Source organism: Eurypyga helias, unplaced genomic scaffold, assembly GCF_000690775.1.
Source record: "Eurypyga helias isolate BGI_N326 unplaced genomic scaffold, ASM69077v1 scaffold15994, whole genome shotgun sequence".
In the NCBI taxonomy this organism is placed as follows: Eukaryota; Metazoa; Chordata; class Aves; order Eurypygiformes; family Eurypygidae; genus Eurypyga; species Eurypyga helias.
This window is the reverse complement of record NW_010247022.1, coordinates 16,415-35,160: the sequence shown is the minus strand read 5'-3', so window position 1 is coordinate 35,160 and position 18,746 is coordinate 16,415. Positions and strand designations below refer to the sequence as shown.

Below are 18,746 nucleotides of genomic sequence, written 5' to 3'. Positions count from 1 at the left end.
TGGACATGAACAAATTAAAAGCAGTTACAGGGTATCGTACTAATAATGCAGATGTGTCACTACAAGATTCTGTTGTGCCCTTAGTCAGTTCAATCCATTAAAATAGTAACTGGTTGTGATGACAGAGAAGTTTCCTAAGCGTTTGAGTCTTAAAACAACACCACAAGATAAATCTGGGATGAAACATTGGCACTGAAGTCAACAAAAATGCAGGGTAAGATATTTTGGTTTTATAAAAAATGAGAGTATTGATTCTTTAGCTGAGCAAGCAGATTAAAATAGAATAAAACCAAAGCACATAGGAGTCCTGAGCAGTATCACAAAATCTAGCACATGAGATTTTTCACATAGATTAACAACAGATCAATAGCAAACTCAGAACAATGTGCAACAGCCATGTGATCTTCCCCCCCAACCACTGCTCGAGGCACACGTTACAATTATCACTGCCACCTTCACCATTGTCCCCAGTCTCCCCTTCCTCACCACCTTTCCTTTTTAAGCTGCTCCCTTCGTGCTGTGAGGAAACGGTGCAGAACAAGCTGACACAGTAGGTAAAGAATGCCCCCGGGGCAGGTTAAGGACAGAGGAGACAGCATTAAGACTGCCACACTACCTCCACAATCCCCCAAGATCCTCTGATGGAAGAGCAGGAGGTGTAAGCTGCCAGACACTGAAATGACAACAGTAAATATATTTCAGACAACATCCTACCTCCCCTTCCCAATCCTGCTCTAGATGCCCGAATTTGATTTGTACCTGCTTTCACAGCATCCCATTTTTTCAACGATACAATTAGCCCATGCTCCTGGATGCCAGCTCAGCTGCCCACCCTACTTAAACATCTATTAATTCCGTACGGATTCAGCCTAAATATCCTTCCACAGTTCCCTCTTTCAGATGGCTGCGGAGATCACTCCACCCATTCTCGTGGTTCTGAGCACTGCCAAGCACTACATTTGGGACCGGTGAAAGTCACCGTCACACGATGCCCAAAATCCCACCATTCAATCCGCCTGCTAGGACGGTCTCCTTCGGAGCGAGGAAGGTCTCATTCCCTACCCTCCTCAGTGAGCTGGTGTGGAGGTCAGTGCTGAGATCAAAAAACTAGGGCTGGAGGCAGGCATAGTGTCCATAGCTACAAACACCAGCAGAGCTCAAGGTAAGGTGCTCGGGGGAGCAGAGGTCTGCATTACTTTTTCCAGGCAGGTTACAGGTAAGCAGGGACAAAACACACCCCCACGAGCATCAGTTCTTTGCTCACATGTGCAAGAGACATAAGGGTACCCATGCAGCTGGGTACCTGCTTTGAATGACTTTTCAGGGTCAACCTCAGAGATTGAATAACAGTTTTGTACATGCTCCCTCTGTGGCACAATTTTACAAACATGTCATCACAGCACTAAAAAGGTGGGAACGCAAGTGCAAATCCCCATCCTTAATTGCTTTGCCTGGTTCAGAGCAGGAACTTGAATTCAAGCCTTCCACTCATCAGGAGGGTGCCTGAACCACCAGAAAACCCCGTGAGTTTTTCTGGCTCACTAACCATTAAACAGCTCACACAAAGTAGAAAAGGAACAGACTCAAATACTCAGGCAGATTATTTTATATTAAGGACATTCAAACTTCTGAGCCCAACAACCCACATACCAAACATTTCTGTAAGATCAAAAGCCGCATTTTCTGCTCTCTCTCACACACAATCCCACATCACAACTTTATCCTCCCACCAAACATCCCGGTCACTTTATTTTCAGACTGACTGCTCTCTAAAAATGGTTTTGCTTCCTAACCCAAGTATGAAAGCCCATTACAAGATGAGCAATCTGCAGATAGCTGGGGGATTGATCTCACGACAAGCTGCTTGAGACAAGCACGGCTTGGGAGTCCCATTTCAATAACCCATGTCCTGCAGCTGGGTTAAAATCAAGCACTGGAGGAAGTAGAATCTAAATTTCTGTTATCCCATGCATATGCCATTGTCAGGTAGTAACAGACAACAACCTGAAAGTCACACAGACTGACCTGTACCTGACCAGGACGGACATGTAACTTTTCCCAGCCTCACTTTAGTCTTAGACATAGCGGTGACAAAGGCAGCTCTGACTGTTTCAGACAAGATGCTATTCAAATTCACAACCTAGCGCTTTAAACACGCTGTGAATGCAGACTGCTGGCTGCAAGGAACAGAACCTGCTGTTACACTGGCACATATGAAATTTAATCTGTAATGGCTTTAAAATTAATTAAGCCTTTAAAATAAAATGAGCTTACATTTTATTGCAGATCTACTTTAACTAATCTGCTGTAATAGAGAATAATCAGATGCATTAAGTTTCTTAAGATACAGAATGGACAATCAAAGTGAAATGTTGCTCGCCAACTAAGGACTAGATATCAAAGCATTTAAGTAATTCTATCAAAACAGATCATGTTTTAGGAGGGGAAAATAAAAGTCTGTGTTGCTTATAAATTTGGCCCCAACTACAGAATCTCTCTTAGGGCTCCTTCACAAAGTGTTTTGTAAATACTTTCCAAAAATACTCTCCTCATTAGGCCATAAAGCAAGAAGCAGGACTGCAAGCTGGCCATCCAAACCAATTATTTGCTCTTTCACACTAGATTAAGTGTTGAGTAACCACCCCCTTCAGTGTAGTACAATGGTTTAAGTCAGAAATGAGGACAAAATTTAAAATACTACTTCCGTTAACTCTTAACAGAACAGGAGGTGATCTCCTGATATATTTGGCGAGTACAAAGACTCCAAATAAACTCTATTTTTGCAAGTCAGAACAGACCGGCCAATTTTAAGGTCTTTAACAAAGACTAGGTGCCCTTTGCTGCACGTCAGTTGTTCACAGCTTTAAGTTTTCTCTTAAAAGCATTTACCCTTGTATAACCTACTGCCTGCAAGCTTGCTTTTCATCCCCGTTTCCCAGAACTTTTCAGAGTATTTCATGGATGCTGAGGGATCTGCAAAACACTGCAACAGTTCAAGTCAAGGTCTGGGAAATACTCGTTGATCATAGTGTCCATCGCTCTCGCACATTTTCTGTGCGACTACACAAACTCCATTATACAGGAAAAACTTGGCAAGCTTGGAGAAGTCAGAAATGCTTTCAGACCCTTCACAAGTACCCTCTGTAGATGTGTCAAACATCCTTCTCGCAAACATGAAGACAAGCCTTAATGGCATTCAAAACTTACCTGGGACCCCACAAACAGCAGTCAGCAGCACTAGAGATCCCAGATGTGGAGGAAAACAGCTGGAGTTCTGATTTCTGCGCTAGACAGCTGGAGATTTCCCAATAAAAGTCAACGCAGCTTTCAATCCCAACTTTTTGCTATTCCAGCTGCATGTTGTGGATCCCTGGGGAATTCACTGGCTGAAGAACTCCTGGTAGCATGGTTTCATAAAGCAACATATATATCTGGTTTATGTTCTTATTGTCATGGGATTAAAATCACATGTTGAGCTTTACTTTGGCCAATAACACAAGTCAAGAAGCAGAATCATACAGAAGAGATTCAGTATGACAGTGATATAGGGAATGAACAATCTTCAGCCTCTAAATACCACTCCAGTTTCAACAAACAGCATAAAACATTTGAGGTGGTGGTAGCTCCAACCAAGGGAGAGACTAGAACAAAGAGAATTTAAATGCTTCAGTCCAGGCTGGTTGGGAAAGGGCATGGCAGAACCTATTCTTAGCTTGTTTTCATCAGCTCCATTACTTTTGTCTTCAAAAGGTACAAAAGTTCTGTTATACACTATGGTAAAAAAAGTGTTTTGCCCCATGAGGTAAGTACACTTCCTCATCGCACACTCATACCAATATAGGGAAAGGTTGTGTATTCTAAACGCATCATTTGTCAACAGCCTGCAAATCAGGTTTTTTAGAGTAGTAACATCAGTCATTAATTGTTTTAAATTTCACAAGTGAACACTCAAGCAGGAAATCTGATACATAAACAGGAACAAAGTCTTTAACACAGCATTCAGTAAACACACCAGTCCCAGTCTGGCCAGTCTGTCAGTAACCATCATCAACAGTTCGAAACACAACTGATGGTTGCAGAGCATACGTACTCCCAGTGATGTCTGGATAGCTGACTACTGGGCAATGGAAAACATTTTTTTTATCCCCCCCCCCACTACCCATTAGCAGTAATGTCTTTAAATCTAGTCTTCTTCCTCTCCAAATTTTTAGGGTTCAAAGACTTACTGCAACTTTTGGTTGTAGATTACTCTCATGACTGAAACCAAATGCTGCCAGTTCCCATTTGTGTGCCAGGAATATTCACATCCCCTTTATTCAACTTTTAGTAGTAGTAGGTGGACACCAGATTCAGCTGCAAAACATGACCCCTATTTGGTTCATTTTTGTATCTTAGTACATGAACTTGAGGAGGAAGGAGGCTAGGTGAACCTTTCAGAAAACGCTCAAGTGGCTGCACTGGGATGTGAGCAGGGAAAACCCAACTCCTCATAGCTAAAGACCAGTTTGTTCCCCCTTCAGAAGTGCAGTTCTAGAGCAAGTTTCATGCTTATATTCACTGGTAAAAACAGCATTGCAATCCATGAGACATCTGCCCTCCTATTAGTGGGAGGAAATTTGAGTACCAGGCACATTACCAGAATCATGAGCACCAAAGAAATGGAGTAGTAGAGACAGACAAACATTGAGAGAAAAGGTGTAAAGTGGCAGCGTGTTATTAAAACATGACACTGGAAATAAACAGAACATGAACCAAAAGGAGGTTTGAACCAGGTTTAACTTTTTTTTTTAAACTGGAATTGACCCAAAGCAAAAAAACTTACATTGCAAAGGAAGAACAAAATACATTATGATATTGGTAACACAGCGCTGCATGGAAGCTAGACTTGTGGGCAGGTTGCAAGTTGCTCGTCACAACGTCACGGTGGGCTCTCGACAGTTTGAATTGAGAAAGGTAAGATCCAATTTTTTTCATCTAGCCCAGGTCCACCCTGGTCAACACGCTACATATTCTCTTTTGCCTCGGGGTATTTCTCTGATGAGTTTGTCCGCATGTGTTCTCCTACGATTGCCAACTAGAGCCAGAAAACTGAATTTTCCACGCTATCCCGAGGAAGCCACAGTTATTCCAAGCATGAGTGATAATGAATTAAAAAAAAAAACCAAAACAAACCAAAAATAAAACACTCAAGAGCTTTTCAAACTAACAAGTATTGTCTATAATGTAAATAGTTTAGAAATATGGTAATTAAATAATCTAAAAAACACTCTTACTCTGCTGTACATTTATAAACATAAATATTTACAAAAACTTTCTGCTTTGTTTTAAAGGATGAGGTTTGCAGTTTGTTAATGATCAGAGTCTTTTGCTCATATTGATTCTTTGGTGTATTTGCCAATTTTTTAAGGTTTATTAAAAGTGTTCGTCTGTGAATTTTAAGGTAACAGAACTAGGCTACATAACAAGTCTCTATTATGCACTTCTCCTTCCAAATCCTAGTCCGAATAAAAAAAAACAAAGTTCAGTTTGTACTTCAAAGACTTTGTGCACAATATTTAAAGTAATAAAAAACCCACCAAAATCCCCATTATTGAAATTTAGATAGGATTAGCAATGAATAATCATACTTCACTGGCACTTGAGCACCTGTGTAACTACAGATAGTGAACAGGACTATCAGTAGGTTCAGATACATGTGCTGCAGTGCTTTGCAGAATCACGGTCAGAGAAACCAGGTACAAGGGATGGCTTTGCATTCTAAGAAAGGGAGAGGGCTTCTCTCCACCTTAGGGATAGTATGAAAATTAACGTAAAAGAAAGGGTTTTTACTGGCCTGAAATGTATGTGTGTTCCTTTTAGATGTCAGTTACTTAAAAAGAAATAACCAAAAAACAAACCTCAAACAATAAATAATGGAATTACACATTTCTTCATTAAATAGCATTCTTGTTACCAACAAAGTCTTCCATAATTTTCTTCAGTCACAGCAACAGACAGAACAAATAATTTGCCTTAATATAGATTGCAACTAAAATATACTCTAGATTACCTTAGAAAATATTACTGTAAAAATTCAGTGAGGAAGGACATTGGTTTAGACCAACTTACAAATGTAGTGAACAATACTAAGTATTTAAAAAAAAAAAAACAACCCAATTTTAAAGGTTCTGATTTCATGTCACCAAACTGAAGATTCATGCTTAAAACCTGCCAGTCAATTCTTAACGTCTGTCCTGTCCGAGCACTGGAGAGCTTAAAGATCATAACAGCCGATCTTGCTTCCACAGGAGCCGACAGACCCCATCCAGGCACGCAAGCTCACTCGCACACCCCACCCATGCTCTCAGGTTGTCCCTGCTACAATGCCACCACCATTGCGTACAACCTGGAGGAAGCACTACAGCTTCGGGCTGGAGGTGACCACCGCAAGTACAACAAGGTACAAAGGTTGGACATACCTGCTCGCTCATGCTGCTGAGACACGAGTTTTTGGTCACTGCTCAAGCAGGCTGGAGTTGAACTGCTACAAGTGGGAGGTTAGAAGGTTCAACATCTCATTATGAATCCTCTGAGCCATGAATCTCCAAAATCACTTATTGTTTGGAAACCTGATGCAATGCCAGGCACAACGGGGAGAGACAACCCTTTTGGTTTGCCATAGTTACAGTGCATCCATTAGCAGTGATAAGGTTCGTGCTCAAGGAAACAGGGTTATAAGACATTAAAAAGAACTAGCACAGTCAAATAATAGTATACCTGCCTCACCGTGCTTTTCATGGTTTTAATATTAAATATTTTGAAAGTGACAGTGTTAAACTTAAAAGCCATCACCGTTCCTTTCAACTCCCCGCTTCCACTGATATAATTGGTACAAAAGCACTCCAGATATTAGAGAGACTCTTTCGGAGGCAGTAGGATGGCAAAACAAAAGTAGGAAACTGGCAAGAACCTTCTGACAACTTCATAATCCCTTAAAAAAAAATGGAGAGTGAAACTACTGCACATTTTGGCCCAATCTTTTCTTTGACAGCAAGATTTTTTTTTATGATCAGAAACAAAATTCTTAACAGATCTTTTTAATACCTGGTATGAAAAACACACTCAGCAGTCGAATTTTAGTACTCTTTTCAGTTGCTGCTTTCAGGTTAACTGCAAAATTTAAACTTGCAATAAGAATGGGGCTTTTCTTGTTAGTGCACATATAGAATGCTTCTTAACTTATGTGCACTTCCCATTTTCTAACCTGAAACAAACTGAATTTCATAGCAATAAATTAAAAAAAAATCCGTCACTTCTTTTAAAACAAGGATTTGGCCAATCTCGTCTTTTTTGTGGACACAATTTGGCTGAGAACCCGTAGATAAAACTTCAACCAAAAGTGAAATAAAGCAGGTTATACATTCATGAAATTCAGGGGGTAATATCGAACAGCAACGGCAGCATCGCTTCCGTAATGTCACGTGAACACTACAGCGAGGCAGCAGCTCCTGTTCTCACAAATAATGCACTGATACTAACTGAGGAATAGTGTCTGTGTAGGAAATCACACGAGAAAACACATCAGAAAGATTATTGCACAGCAGGCACTGTATGAGAAACAGAATACACTGGCTTAAAAAAAAATCTGAATTTGTTTTCTCTTAAATTAATGTAAAAAACACAGAGGCTTTGCCTCTTTGTAGTGTACTGTCACTGTTAAAAACAGACTTACAAACAGCCATCCATTGACCAGGGAACATCAGGAAGGAAGAGGGCCTGAATTTTATGGATGTCCCAACTACAGTAATTAGGAACAGAATAGTATAAAATAAGCCAATATATAGACCCTCAAATTGAACAGGGTAACTGCATTTTTTTTTCCCTTTGATTTCCAAGGTATATTTCTACAGTACCCTAGGACATGTTGATTATCAACTCTTCCCTCTATCCTGCAAAAACATACACCCTGGCAGAGACAAGAGTCCTGACAGACAACATGGCTCTGGCTGTCTTTCTACAGGTATCCTTTTGCAGGACCGGTGCCTTGACTTTCAAACTTTATTTTCATAAAAAATTGCTCAGCATGCCAATTCAAACCAACCACTTTCCTCGAGATGCTACCTTCCATCTCCACTGCAAGTCTGCACACTTCATGTGAAAACAAACAAACAAAAAGCCAACAGTAATTTTTAAAATGTAATATTGTATAGAAAGCTTGGACCTTGTAAACTTGGACCAAGAAACCAAAAATTAAGACCTTCTAGCGTGTGGTATAAAAAACCCAAGGAAGTGTATACCTGCCTTCTGACTTCACAGAAAAATCAGAATTTGCATAGGATATACTTTGTGCAAGGCAACAAGCCTCTTCAGTATCTGGAATATAACTAATCTTGCTCAGAGTTCTTCTCTTCATGGATATCAGATATCATCAAATTTGTGTTTTAAGTAGTCTTTCATGACCTTGGCAATGGGTAGTTCATCAAGTAGTTTTAGGTTTTGAAGGCCTATACACTGACGGATTTTAATTCGGCATAGATCTTGCAAGTTTCTGGGCTGTCCTGAAAAGAGAAAAGGAACACATAAAAGTAAAATGATCACATTTTAAACATACTTTAAGAGATCATTTACTCAGTAAAATCACAGATGTTTGCTGTTTACTAAGAGGCAGAGGGAAAGGAAAAATTACAAGAGAAAAAGGGTGGAAGTTAATACCTTTCTAATGAACAATAATTCAATGAAATTAAGTGATGAACCCTAAAAACATTTTTACAAGAACATAATTATACTGATGCCAGTGTAAAGCAATATTATCCATGTGAGGATTCCCACGAGGTGGCAACATACCCTTAAGCAGTGTAGAACACCATAACTCCTCCATTTAACTTTTTGTGGATTTTTGTCTATCCTCCTAAAACCTGGGGGAAAAACCCCCAGTCTCACTTCTCTTCAAACATTAAGACAGACACTTCTGCATTCAACTGTACCGGGACAAGGCGGTTTCCTTATAGAGTGAGGCTTTATAAAAGTGATTCAAGGATCGTGTGGCAGAGTTAAGAGACTGTTTTTTCCCCTTCTAATGAAAAGGCGAAGCCTTTAGGCTTTGGATGCAGCCACAACCTCGTCAAACAGAGAGAGATGAAAACACGAGTTAACCGCCGTCCACAGAGGAAAAGCTTTACTGACATCACATGAACTTCAGAATTTTTCTGGCAAGGATTTTCCAAAATAATCTGTTCCCTTTCAAACTCATCCTTAACAGGAAACTATTCAAAGTCAAACACCTAGAAAAACAGTCCCCCATGCAGCATAACATAGGAAAGGTTAATCTACCCTTGTAACTGGATGTACACAGCCATGGGTCCTGAGGAAGAAAGAAAGAGCAGAACAAGAGACATTGAGAAATCCTGTCCCAATATACCCTTCTAGCTTTCAGCACCAGTGCCTTTGGGCCTTCCTAAGCCAGAGATTGCACACAGATCTGTGTCTTTAATAACTGTGAATGGCCTGCCCTTTGTAAATCTGTCTAATGTTTTTTTGAACCCATTCATACTTTCAGTATCCAAAACATCCTGTGGCAACAAATTTCACAATATAATTAGGCGTTGGCTGGAAAACTACAAAGTGCTTTTATTTATTTTAGATCTGCTTCCTGTTCACTTTGTTGCATGCCGACCATTCTTTAAGTTGCAAAGAAAAAAAATTGAGTAACTGTTCTCACTCCAGTCATGACTTTACATACCTTCATATTAATCTCTGTCCTCCACTCATGCTTGGTAGCTTTTTCCAAAGCTGAAGACTAATAACCTCCCACCACAGCAACCACTCCAAACCTCTGACCAACCCAGCTGCCTGCCTTTGTGCTTTTTCCTCCTACAGCTCTATTTTTTTTTTTTAATTATCCCAATAACACACTGAAGTTTCCTCCTACAGCTCTATTTTTTTTAAATTATCCCAGTAACACACTGAAATTGTGCTAATCAATATTTTGAACATCTGTTTATCTCTGTCACGGCCTAGAGGGGAAAAAACCCCACCAAAACTAAAGGCACCTGATGGCTGTCCAAATCAAAATACTCGGCACCACGAACAATGTAGGTGCTTTTGCCAGTATCAAGATAATCTGTCGGCAACACAACAACTTTCTGCCATCTTTTATCATCTGTACAATCGTTAATGGTAAAAGACAGTGCTTGTTTTTGCAAAGAAAAGCAGGGCGATTTTACCAAGCTGACTGCTCGAATCAATCATTTCTTTAAAAAGCAGTACAAACCAACAAAAGCAACTTTAAATAACTTAGATGGACATTTCCAGTTAGATTTCCTGAGCTGCCACCAATTAAGCAGGACATTTTTGAAAAAGGAGATGCCTTCTGTACGGGACTTGACACGGGCAGGCTTCACAGTGGACAGTAGGATGCTGTCAGCTCACCAGGCATAAACCTGTTCAGGAGAGGGGAGGGTTTTTCCTCACCCCAGCCAGCTCCAGAGCCCATCCCTTCTTCGTCCACCCATCCCCACACCCTCCTCCTGGTTCAGCAACAAACCTTCTATCAGCTAAATAGACATTGACATTATGAGTTTATTAGGACTTTCCTGGTAAGTAGAGAGTAAAGAGATTATGAAACTATTTCCTGTTTTCCACTTTGGGCATTTGGTACATGGTTTCAGTTACCCTTTATAGCAAGTTCCCCCTTTTTTCCCCTTGCATGGGTTTTTCTATAGAAATGGGCTGACAGACAGGTATACACTGGGATTTATCTTAAGCACTAAAATTATCCGAGGTAAGCTAGCGGAAGTAATGTATGAAAATAGTCTCAGCCTGTTTTTAAAAGAAATTAGGTTTGAAATTAAAGAACATGAAAATTTGAGTTTCCTCCATATAGCACAAAATACTTTAAAAAAGTAATATAAAATGGTTTTGTTAGACTTATAACCACAGTATCTAAATGTCAATTTACTTTTAATTCTATCCTTCAGCCATGACTTAGAACACAAATCATTAGTTACTTTATCCACTGGTGGTTTCTTCTTGCAATTTTTTCCACCTGAAAGAATGAATTTACACAACACGGACAACAGCTGAATTCTCAAGCTTCAGGGAAAGACAAGTTCCTCTTGGTAAAAAACTAAGCTGAGGAATCTTTACAGTGATAAACAGATGGATCTAATGCTTTAAACGTCAATGTAAACAGGGCTCAGAAAGGATGCACCTTCTGAGAAGTTAACTGCAAACAGCAGCGTTAGAGGGTATAGAGGACTACAGATCTGTAGGCATATTTTCTGTAGTAGAGTACACAAAAATACGGCTGAGACACTGATTCCTGGTTTCAGAAATGAATGCCTTTTAATTAGAGATCCTACGGGGTTTTTTTGAGAACAAAATGGAACAGGCAACTTAAAACACCCAGAAGAAATCGGTCATCAGTTAATTCACACAGACCCGATTATCAACTATATGACATTTTCCCCCGGTAAGCCTAAAAATATGTCCTGGGAATGTGTTAACAATGGACATTTCCAGTGTTAAGCACCAGTTGCTACATCTAGTGGCTGTTAGTGTCTTAGGTCACGCCTTGCAAATTCCAGGGTTATTAATGCATTTGTGATTTATTAGAAACGGTGTCTAGAACACTTACTCATTCTTGGTTGCATCTGAATGAACAAGAAAAAAAATAAAGGATTACAGACCGATGTCAGTGAACCTTGGTTTGGCAAATGAAAAATGTTATTAGTAATTTGGCAAAGTAAGACAAGTTAAATGATGAATAAAGTTCTGTTTAAAAATGATTAGGAAGTAGCAGCTTTGGTTATACCCTGCATCAGAAGTTTGGAAGGTTATTTAGGCAAATAAGCTAGAAAGGAAGAGAATTAAAAAGGAAAAGAATCCAAACCCATAATTACCATCATGCAACACAGTGATATCAAGCTACTGATCACCTTAAAAAGCGCCCAACACATCCCTGATCCGGTCTCAGAGGGACACCTTGGTGATGGCAGTGGTGTTAGGCTGTTACACAACCCGTGTTACCATCCAGGCTGCAAACACCTTCCGCCGCTGCAGAGCTCAAGGTTTGCGAACGTGTTTGCCGCAACGAGTCAGATAACTTCAGTCAATTTATTTTGCTTCGTAGTGTTAACCAAATAAATGAGGAGTATTAATTACAGGAAAAAGATGTACAGTTGATCTTTTGTCTTCCACAGCTCATGCTATGTGCTATAATAGAAAACAGAAATCCCCACCAACACACTTCTTGTGTATAGTTGCCCAAACATGACAGAGAAGTTTCTTCCAAGCAGAAGAAATGAAAACAGAGGGTTATAAAGACGACTTGCTTTCAAATTTTATCTCTCTAGAGGGAGCAAACTTCAGTACATGTAAGAGTTAACCATTTTCCTAATTCAGTTCTTCAACTGCTGACCAAGTAAGTTCCTGAGCTTTTTTTTCACCACTTCAAAACAATTATTTTACTTCAATGATGAAATAAACCTTTTAAATTATTAATAGGCTGACCTCCTCTGGTAAAAGAAGGGGGGGGAAAAAAAGCATGTTTTAACAGCACGAAGTTTTTACACTTAATCCTGAATTTCCACTCAATACCCTACTCCCTTTTTGCAGTTTCAAGATTTCTCATCTGGGCATTCACTGTTCTATCCCAGAGACAAACAAGCCATCTCAAGCAGAGCTATCCTCTGTGCAAGCCCCACATTCAATCACGGAAGTTAGAAGGCGCAGTAGCGATCATTATATCCTAAAATCATCCACTAGCAAGCTCAATTTTAATATAGTTAAACTTGGGCCTCTTGTTATACAGCTCTGTTTCTCCAATATCCATATGCATTACCTACAGGAGTTGGAAGGCACAAGTTAAACAGCAAGCTTTAAAGCTCCTCAAAAACAGTGGAATAAAGGTTTCCAATTTCTCTCTAGAAGATTGCAGGGGCATATTCCCAGACGTGCTACATGATAAACCAGCTAAGTTTTTAAAATGTGCATGGAAGAGCTGTAGATAGAGGATCACAGCCAGCTTTGTAAGGACATTTACCACGCGGGGTTAGAGTCCTCTCTAATCGCTCCCAATACCCCTCCCCTGCTAACGGGACCTGGCTCCTCTTCCCTCCAGCCTACATCTGCTCTCCCGACACAGCACAACCTGCCCGCTCCATGCCAGCCATCAAACCCACCAGCTAGTGGGTCTCACTTGTGCTGAAGTGCATGAGCAGAAGCTTTTAATGCCACACCACCAGGTTTTACCTTGCATTTGTTCACTTCACAGTAATTACAAGTATGTGATCAGAATCTCACTAACACACTATGTATTCATCAGTAGCCAATAGTCTTTAGCAGAATTTGTTCAGGCGATCGTGCTCTGAAGACCCCTGTGTGCACACAAACATTCACACCACTCCTGCAAAACTTATATTTAGGGTTTGCTACCTATACGAAGAACCCTATGTCATTCTGGCAACTGCTCTATAGCTTAGGTATGCATTTAGACCCCTGCCTGCCTGTTTTTCCTATGCAGACTAGAAATAAAACACTAACTCATCTAAACACATCTATATTTAAAGATCATTAAGGTGTAATATTAGACCTAGTACTTCTCATAACACTGATTTAAGTACTCTCATCCAGTTTTAAGCAGAAGTGGAAAGGGGTGGAATACCTTCTTCCTCCAGTGAAGGTACAAGAGCATCTGCACAAAGCAAAACTCATGCACTGACCCGTTCTGTTACCCAGGAGAAAACTTGAGGAGTAGTTGAAATAAATACACTTGTAGGCTGCGAGAAGATCCTCTCTGATGTACTGTTCCACCTGCTAAAAAAACCCCAGTGCTTCTAAAAGCAAACAGTCAGGGTCGCTAGTTTGAAGTCAATAGGCAGTTTCTGAAGTTAAAAAATGAATAATATCAGTGACATATTTCAGAAGCCACCCACAGCCTTCTCTGCAATATTAATACATTTCTCTAGAAAAAAAAAGCTTGCAGTGGTATTTCTCAAACTGAGCCTCAGCTTCCCCTGGGAATTGTGAAAGGCTAAAAACAGTAGCAAGAAACCCTTTGGTAGTTTCTTTTTAGCTACAAAGGAAACCTAAAAGTTTTGTAAAACATGTTTTAAAAAGTTGACACCAGGCTGACCTATGGCTGGCAGCAGCTTGGTTCCTCTGAAGTATCAGAAGCAGCATTTATAGCTAATGATTAAATCCATCTCTTCACAGCTGCAGAGGAACTCAGCTACCGCCAGCAATTAGATTTAGGTATGATTTTGTTGGTTGTTTTGGGGTGAAAATTTAAAAAAAATAATTGAACTTATCAAGTGGAAACTCACACCCACCAGCCGAAAAACACCTTGTTGAAGATGCACAAACCGGATCACAATGAAAGGATGCAGTTGCCTAGTAAATGGCTGTCGCTGAGCTGAACAGGAATTCAGTTGTTCACTGCAAGAGGAGTAGGTCTAATAGTTTAGGAAACATTGTCTTGTACTCTGTAAGAAACAGCCGAATAACTAGACAGCATATTTGGTTTTGTAGCATTTAAAATGCCAGAAAAAGCTAGTCTCAAGAATCTATAGGCCTGAAATATTAATGTAAGTTACACAGGGCTGAATTTAGAGAGAATTAGTGTTTGTTGAGAAAGTGAACAAACTCCTTGAACCTGTATCTAGCTCAACAAGACAGAGCTTTTAATTCTTTTTAACTGGGTATCATACACGTAATTTAAAAGTTCTGGTTTAATTTAGTGTTCAGTATGCCCCTGTTAGAATACCTGAGCTTGAAGTAGGTTTTCACTGTTCTTTGAAAAGTTATTCTCCACAGCGAGTTTCAGATGTCTATTACATTTCAGTGTATCTGGCACAGAAAATACGTACCAAGGTGAAGCGTATTTTGGACTGAAAATTCATATATGGCAAAGCAGAATGCCAGTAAAGCTCAGTATGAAGTACAACAGGTGTATTTAGCATGTAAGAGTGGAATACGCATGTTTAATATTTTTTAAAAAATACTTTATAATGTTTCTATAAATTCAGTCTTACTGAAATTGCTATGGAAATTCATGTAAGAATTTCTATCCCATAAAGTTAATCTGTTTTAAGTACACAAAGTGCTCTGAACATAGAAGACAGGCTTAAGATGCTTCATTTTTACATGATAACAGAGTACAGCATAGATGTGCAAATGGCAGCGAGGGTGGCTGTACCCTACATGTCACATGTAAAAATATATATAATTTTTGTTACCTATGCTTTTTCAAAAAACTCAAAGGATAAATCTGCATATAGATATATAAAAGTGATTCAATTGCTTAATGCTACTCAACTGCACTCTCATTTAGTAGCCTACCACACTAGGCAGTTCTGAGGTAAGAGTTAAAAGTTATTTGAAAGGTACATTCCCTCATTCCAGAAAGAAAATATTGTGCTGTATCCTTATAAAGGTATCAAAAACTATACTGGTCTTATAAAAATAGGGACCTGCCATCTGCAGAAAGCATGATTCAAATGGTATTTGTTTATCACTGAGCCAGCTAAAAACGACAACTATAAAATAACCCTCTTAGCCCGTTCCCTGCATAACTCCGGATGACAAAGCAGACCACATTCGTCAGGGCAAGATTTCCAGCAGCACCCAAAGACGCAGACAAGGCTTGTAATTCCAGCAAAGCTCTTCCACGTTACAAACATGAGGATACCGTTTCCTTTGCAGTTATCCACGTAATAAAATAAGTAGAAATCTACTTAATTCACTATGGCACTTCTGTATTTATAAAAGTTTAAACTATTCAGACAGTCTTTTTAAAATGTTCTTCCAGTAAAAAAAGAAATCCTAGTGAGAAGTTATTTTATTTAGCAAAGGAATAGAAATGAAAAATGCGTTAAGGATTTCCTTAACAGAACTTTTGTCTAAATCTTTCTGCACATTTACAGTGCTATATAAACCTAAACACAAAATTACACTCTGTAGTCAAAGCCAAAGATCTGGCCTTTGAAAAATTAAAAAAAAAAAAAAAGGAATGCAGATGACATATTTGCAGTTGAATTCATTTGGTGACCTTTAGATCTTGTTCCAGATCTGAAACAAGTTCTTTGCTACCTGTTAACATACATCCCATATTACACTATGGTGGCCATATCCGCTTACTTAGCTGTCCGCCCCGGCGCAGACAAGCAACTCACATAGCTGGTCACAGACACTCCTGCCCACTATGTTATCTGAACGGTGATTAACTTGAGAGCTACGGGGAGGGGGAATGGCTCAAGCTTTTTATTTTATTCCTCTTTTTGAGATCACAACTGAATTCCTAGTATCTAAAAGTTTAATTAAATCTGTAAGTACTTTTATAATACTTGCATTTTCTTTCTTACTACCAGCACTCACTTCGTAAGTTTTAATATTCTCAAATCCCATTCAACTTCAGCATAAATCATTCCATTCAGGACTGCAATAGCACATGTTAATTCTGTAGATATATACACTACCAAAAAAAAAAAGAATGTCTATATGTATGTCTATCTTAATATATATTATACACACACATCTATTTTAATCTTGCATTAGTGTATTCCAAGCTTAACCCACTGATACTCCTAAAGAGGCAGGTTCAGATGTCTCAAAACTGAAGTGCTCTAAAACAACTATCAGAATGACCTCAGGTACTATGGTGGTTGCCAATAAATGTTTCCGAGTAGGAAAGTGAAATACAGACAAGGAAAAAGGACAGCAATTAATAAAATCATTGAGCAATGTTCATCTTCAATATGGATTTTTCACGTGGAGACTTTACTCATTTTTGTATTGTAAAAAAGGAATAAAAAGACATGAGTGACTGTCTAAACAGAGTCAATGGCAGACTCAAAGAAAAAAAAATTTAGTTGTTCCTAACTTTCAGCTTTGTGCCTAAATACTGAAACAACTACAGAGTAACTTCCTCTTGGAATTATTCTAGGAGCAAAGGAATCTCTACCTGTAACCAGGAAGAATATCAGACCTTCAGGGCCAAACCCCAAAATCCAATATCTTCTTGCAGACTCTCAGGGCCAATATTGAGTATTTCTGAGAGCTTGGGTTCTTGCCTGTTATTCACAACCAGGAACCTGGGCTAAAAGCTGCGATTATTACCGATTACAATACCTAACAAAAAGAAATTCACATGTTTTTTGAGGAACTGAAGCTATACAAATATGTTTTTCAAGTGTAAAAAAAGCTACTCACATCCAACATATAGTCTGCTAAATAGTATCCCATTTATATGAAGCATGCAACCGCTTTCACTTGAAGACACAGATAGGTTTGATAAAGATTAAGATATGTGAATTAAAGTTAAGCCTAAACATTTTAGATCTACCGCAAAAGCAAATGCTAATTCCTAGTTTACTACCAAATATACTCTTCCAAACTTTGGATGTACATATAAAACTTAAAGCTACAGATTACTACATTAAGCACTTAGTGTAACGTTCAAATAAACAAACTAGAAATTCCTGTTCAGCTCTACAACCAAAGCACGGTTACCAACTGCAAAACAGAGTTTCAGGAAGACTTTGACTAGAAAAGTTTTAGAGAATTCTTCTTCTAGTAAATACTTATTGCAATAGACTCGGAAACAAGATTCTGCATCGAAGTGCTACACCGTGAGATCTCAATTCCCTGTACGCAGCTTGATCTAACTGGGAACTACACTACGAAAATCCCAGCTCACTCCTTATCCATTTCACCTCTCCTACACCATCTTAAAGTGATCATTCACAAAAACCATGGAAGACAGTGTTTGGGTATCTATAATAAGGGCAGCAGAGTCTGTTTATAGCTGTTTGCAACCATATCTGCATAATAATTTTGCTCAGACTCAGAAAACTGAAGTGTTTTTGTCAGCACCAGTCCTCCCTGCTTTCCCAGTTCTCCCCCCCAACAGCACAAAACTGGGATAGTTCCAAGACTGTTACACTGGCCACAAATTTAAAGTCTTTCTGGCAAGAGAACTGACTTCTCAGTTAACATTAAACCCCTAAAGTATGGAATCTGCAACCTAAAAGAAAGTTACAATGCTTTCCAAAAAGGAAACCAGAAAGAAAATGAGAAGTGGCAGGCAAATTAACCCAAAATCTATTAGTTGCTTGCATTTCTTATTATCAACTTCCACCTTTCCAAAACTCTTTAGATTTCAGATAGAAGCAAAACCACCACCACAAATAATGAAAACAGAACTGAAATTCCAAATGCTGGTGTCAGCTACTGACACCAGATCTCAGCTGATTCACCCCCAGCCCACACAAGACTTCAGTTTCTTTACAGTATGTATAGGGTGCATGACGCTCGTTAAAACTACCACAGCCAAAAGAATTAAAGGAACTGTAGGTGGGGGGAAAAAGGGTATATGGAATATCCCATCCTCTGTAGCACAAAGATGATCCTAGTAGGCTGATAATTTATCAGGCCATCTTAACATGTTTGAATTAGCAAACTCCTAATTGCTTTTCAGCAATTGCCAAATGCTTTAGGCAACACCATAATTAAGAAACACTATTATAACATGCCATGTTGAATGAGAGAGGAAGAGAAAACTTTCAGTAGATCTAGTACACCAAAAACTGATAAAAGTGTCTAGAATATATGACTTAATACTCTTTAAATATCAGAAGTCATGAGGAGTTAAAATTTCTTTCGTATTTCAAAGACATCAACAGAATCAAATCAAAGCTTCACAGCACACGAAACTCCTTAAATTGCACAAATGAACTATGCCATTTTGTTGTCTGGTGTAGGGGCAAGGG

At 39.1% G+C, this 18,746-nt stretch overlaps 1 protein-coding gene across 1 annotated transcript in view; it reads right to left on the bottom strand.

Annotated features, from left to right (window-relative positions):
- Positions 1–8,095: 8,095 nt before the first annotated feature.
- ASB7 (ankyrin repeat and SOCS box containing 7) overlaps positions 8,096–18,746 on the bottom strand; it is a 17,957-nt gene continuing 7,306 nt past the window's right edge. Inside the window, exon 3 of the mRNA XM_010150612.1 lies at positions 8,096–8,537. Coding sequence (XP_010148914.1) covers positions 8,398–8,537 — 140 coding nt within the window. The 3' untranslated portion in view covers positions 8,096–8,397. The remainder of the gene's footprint in view (positions 8,538–18,746) is intronic.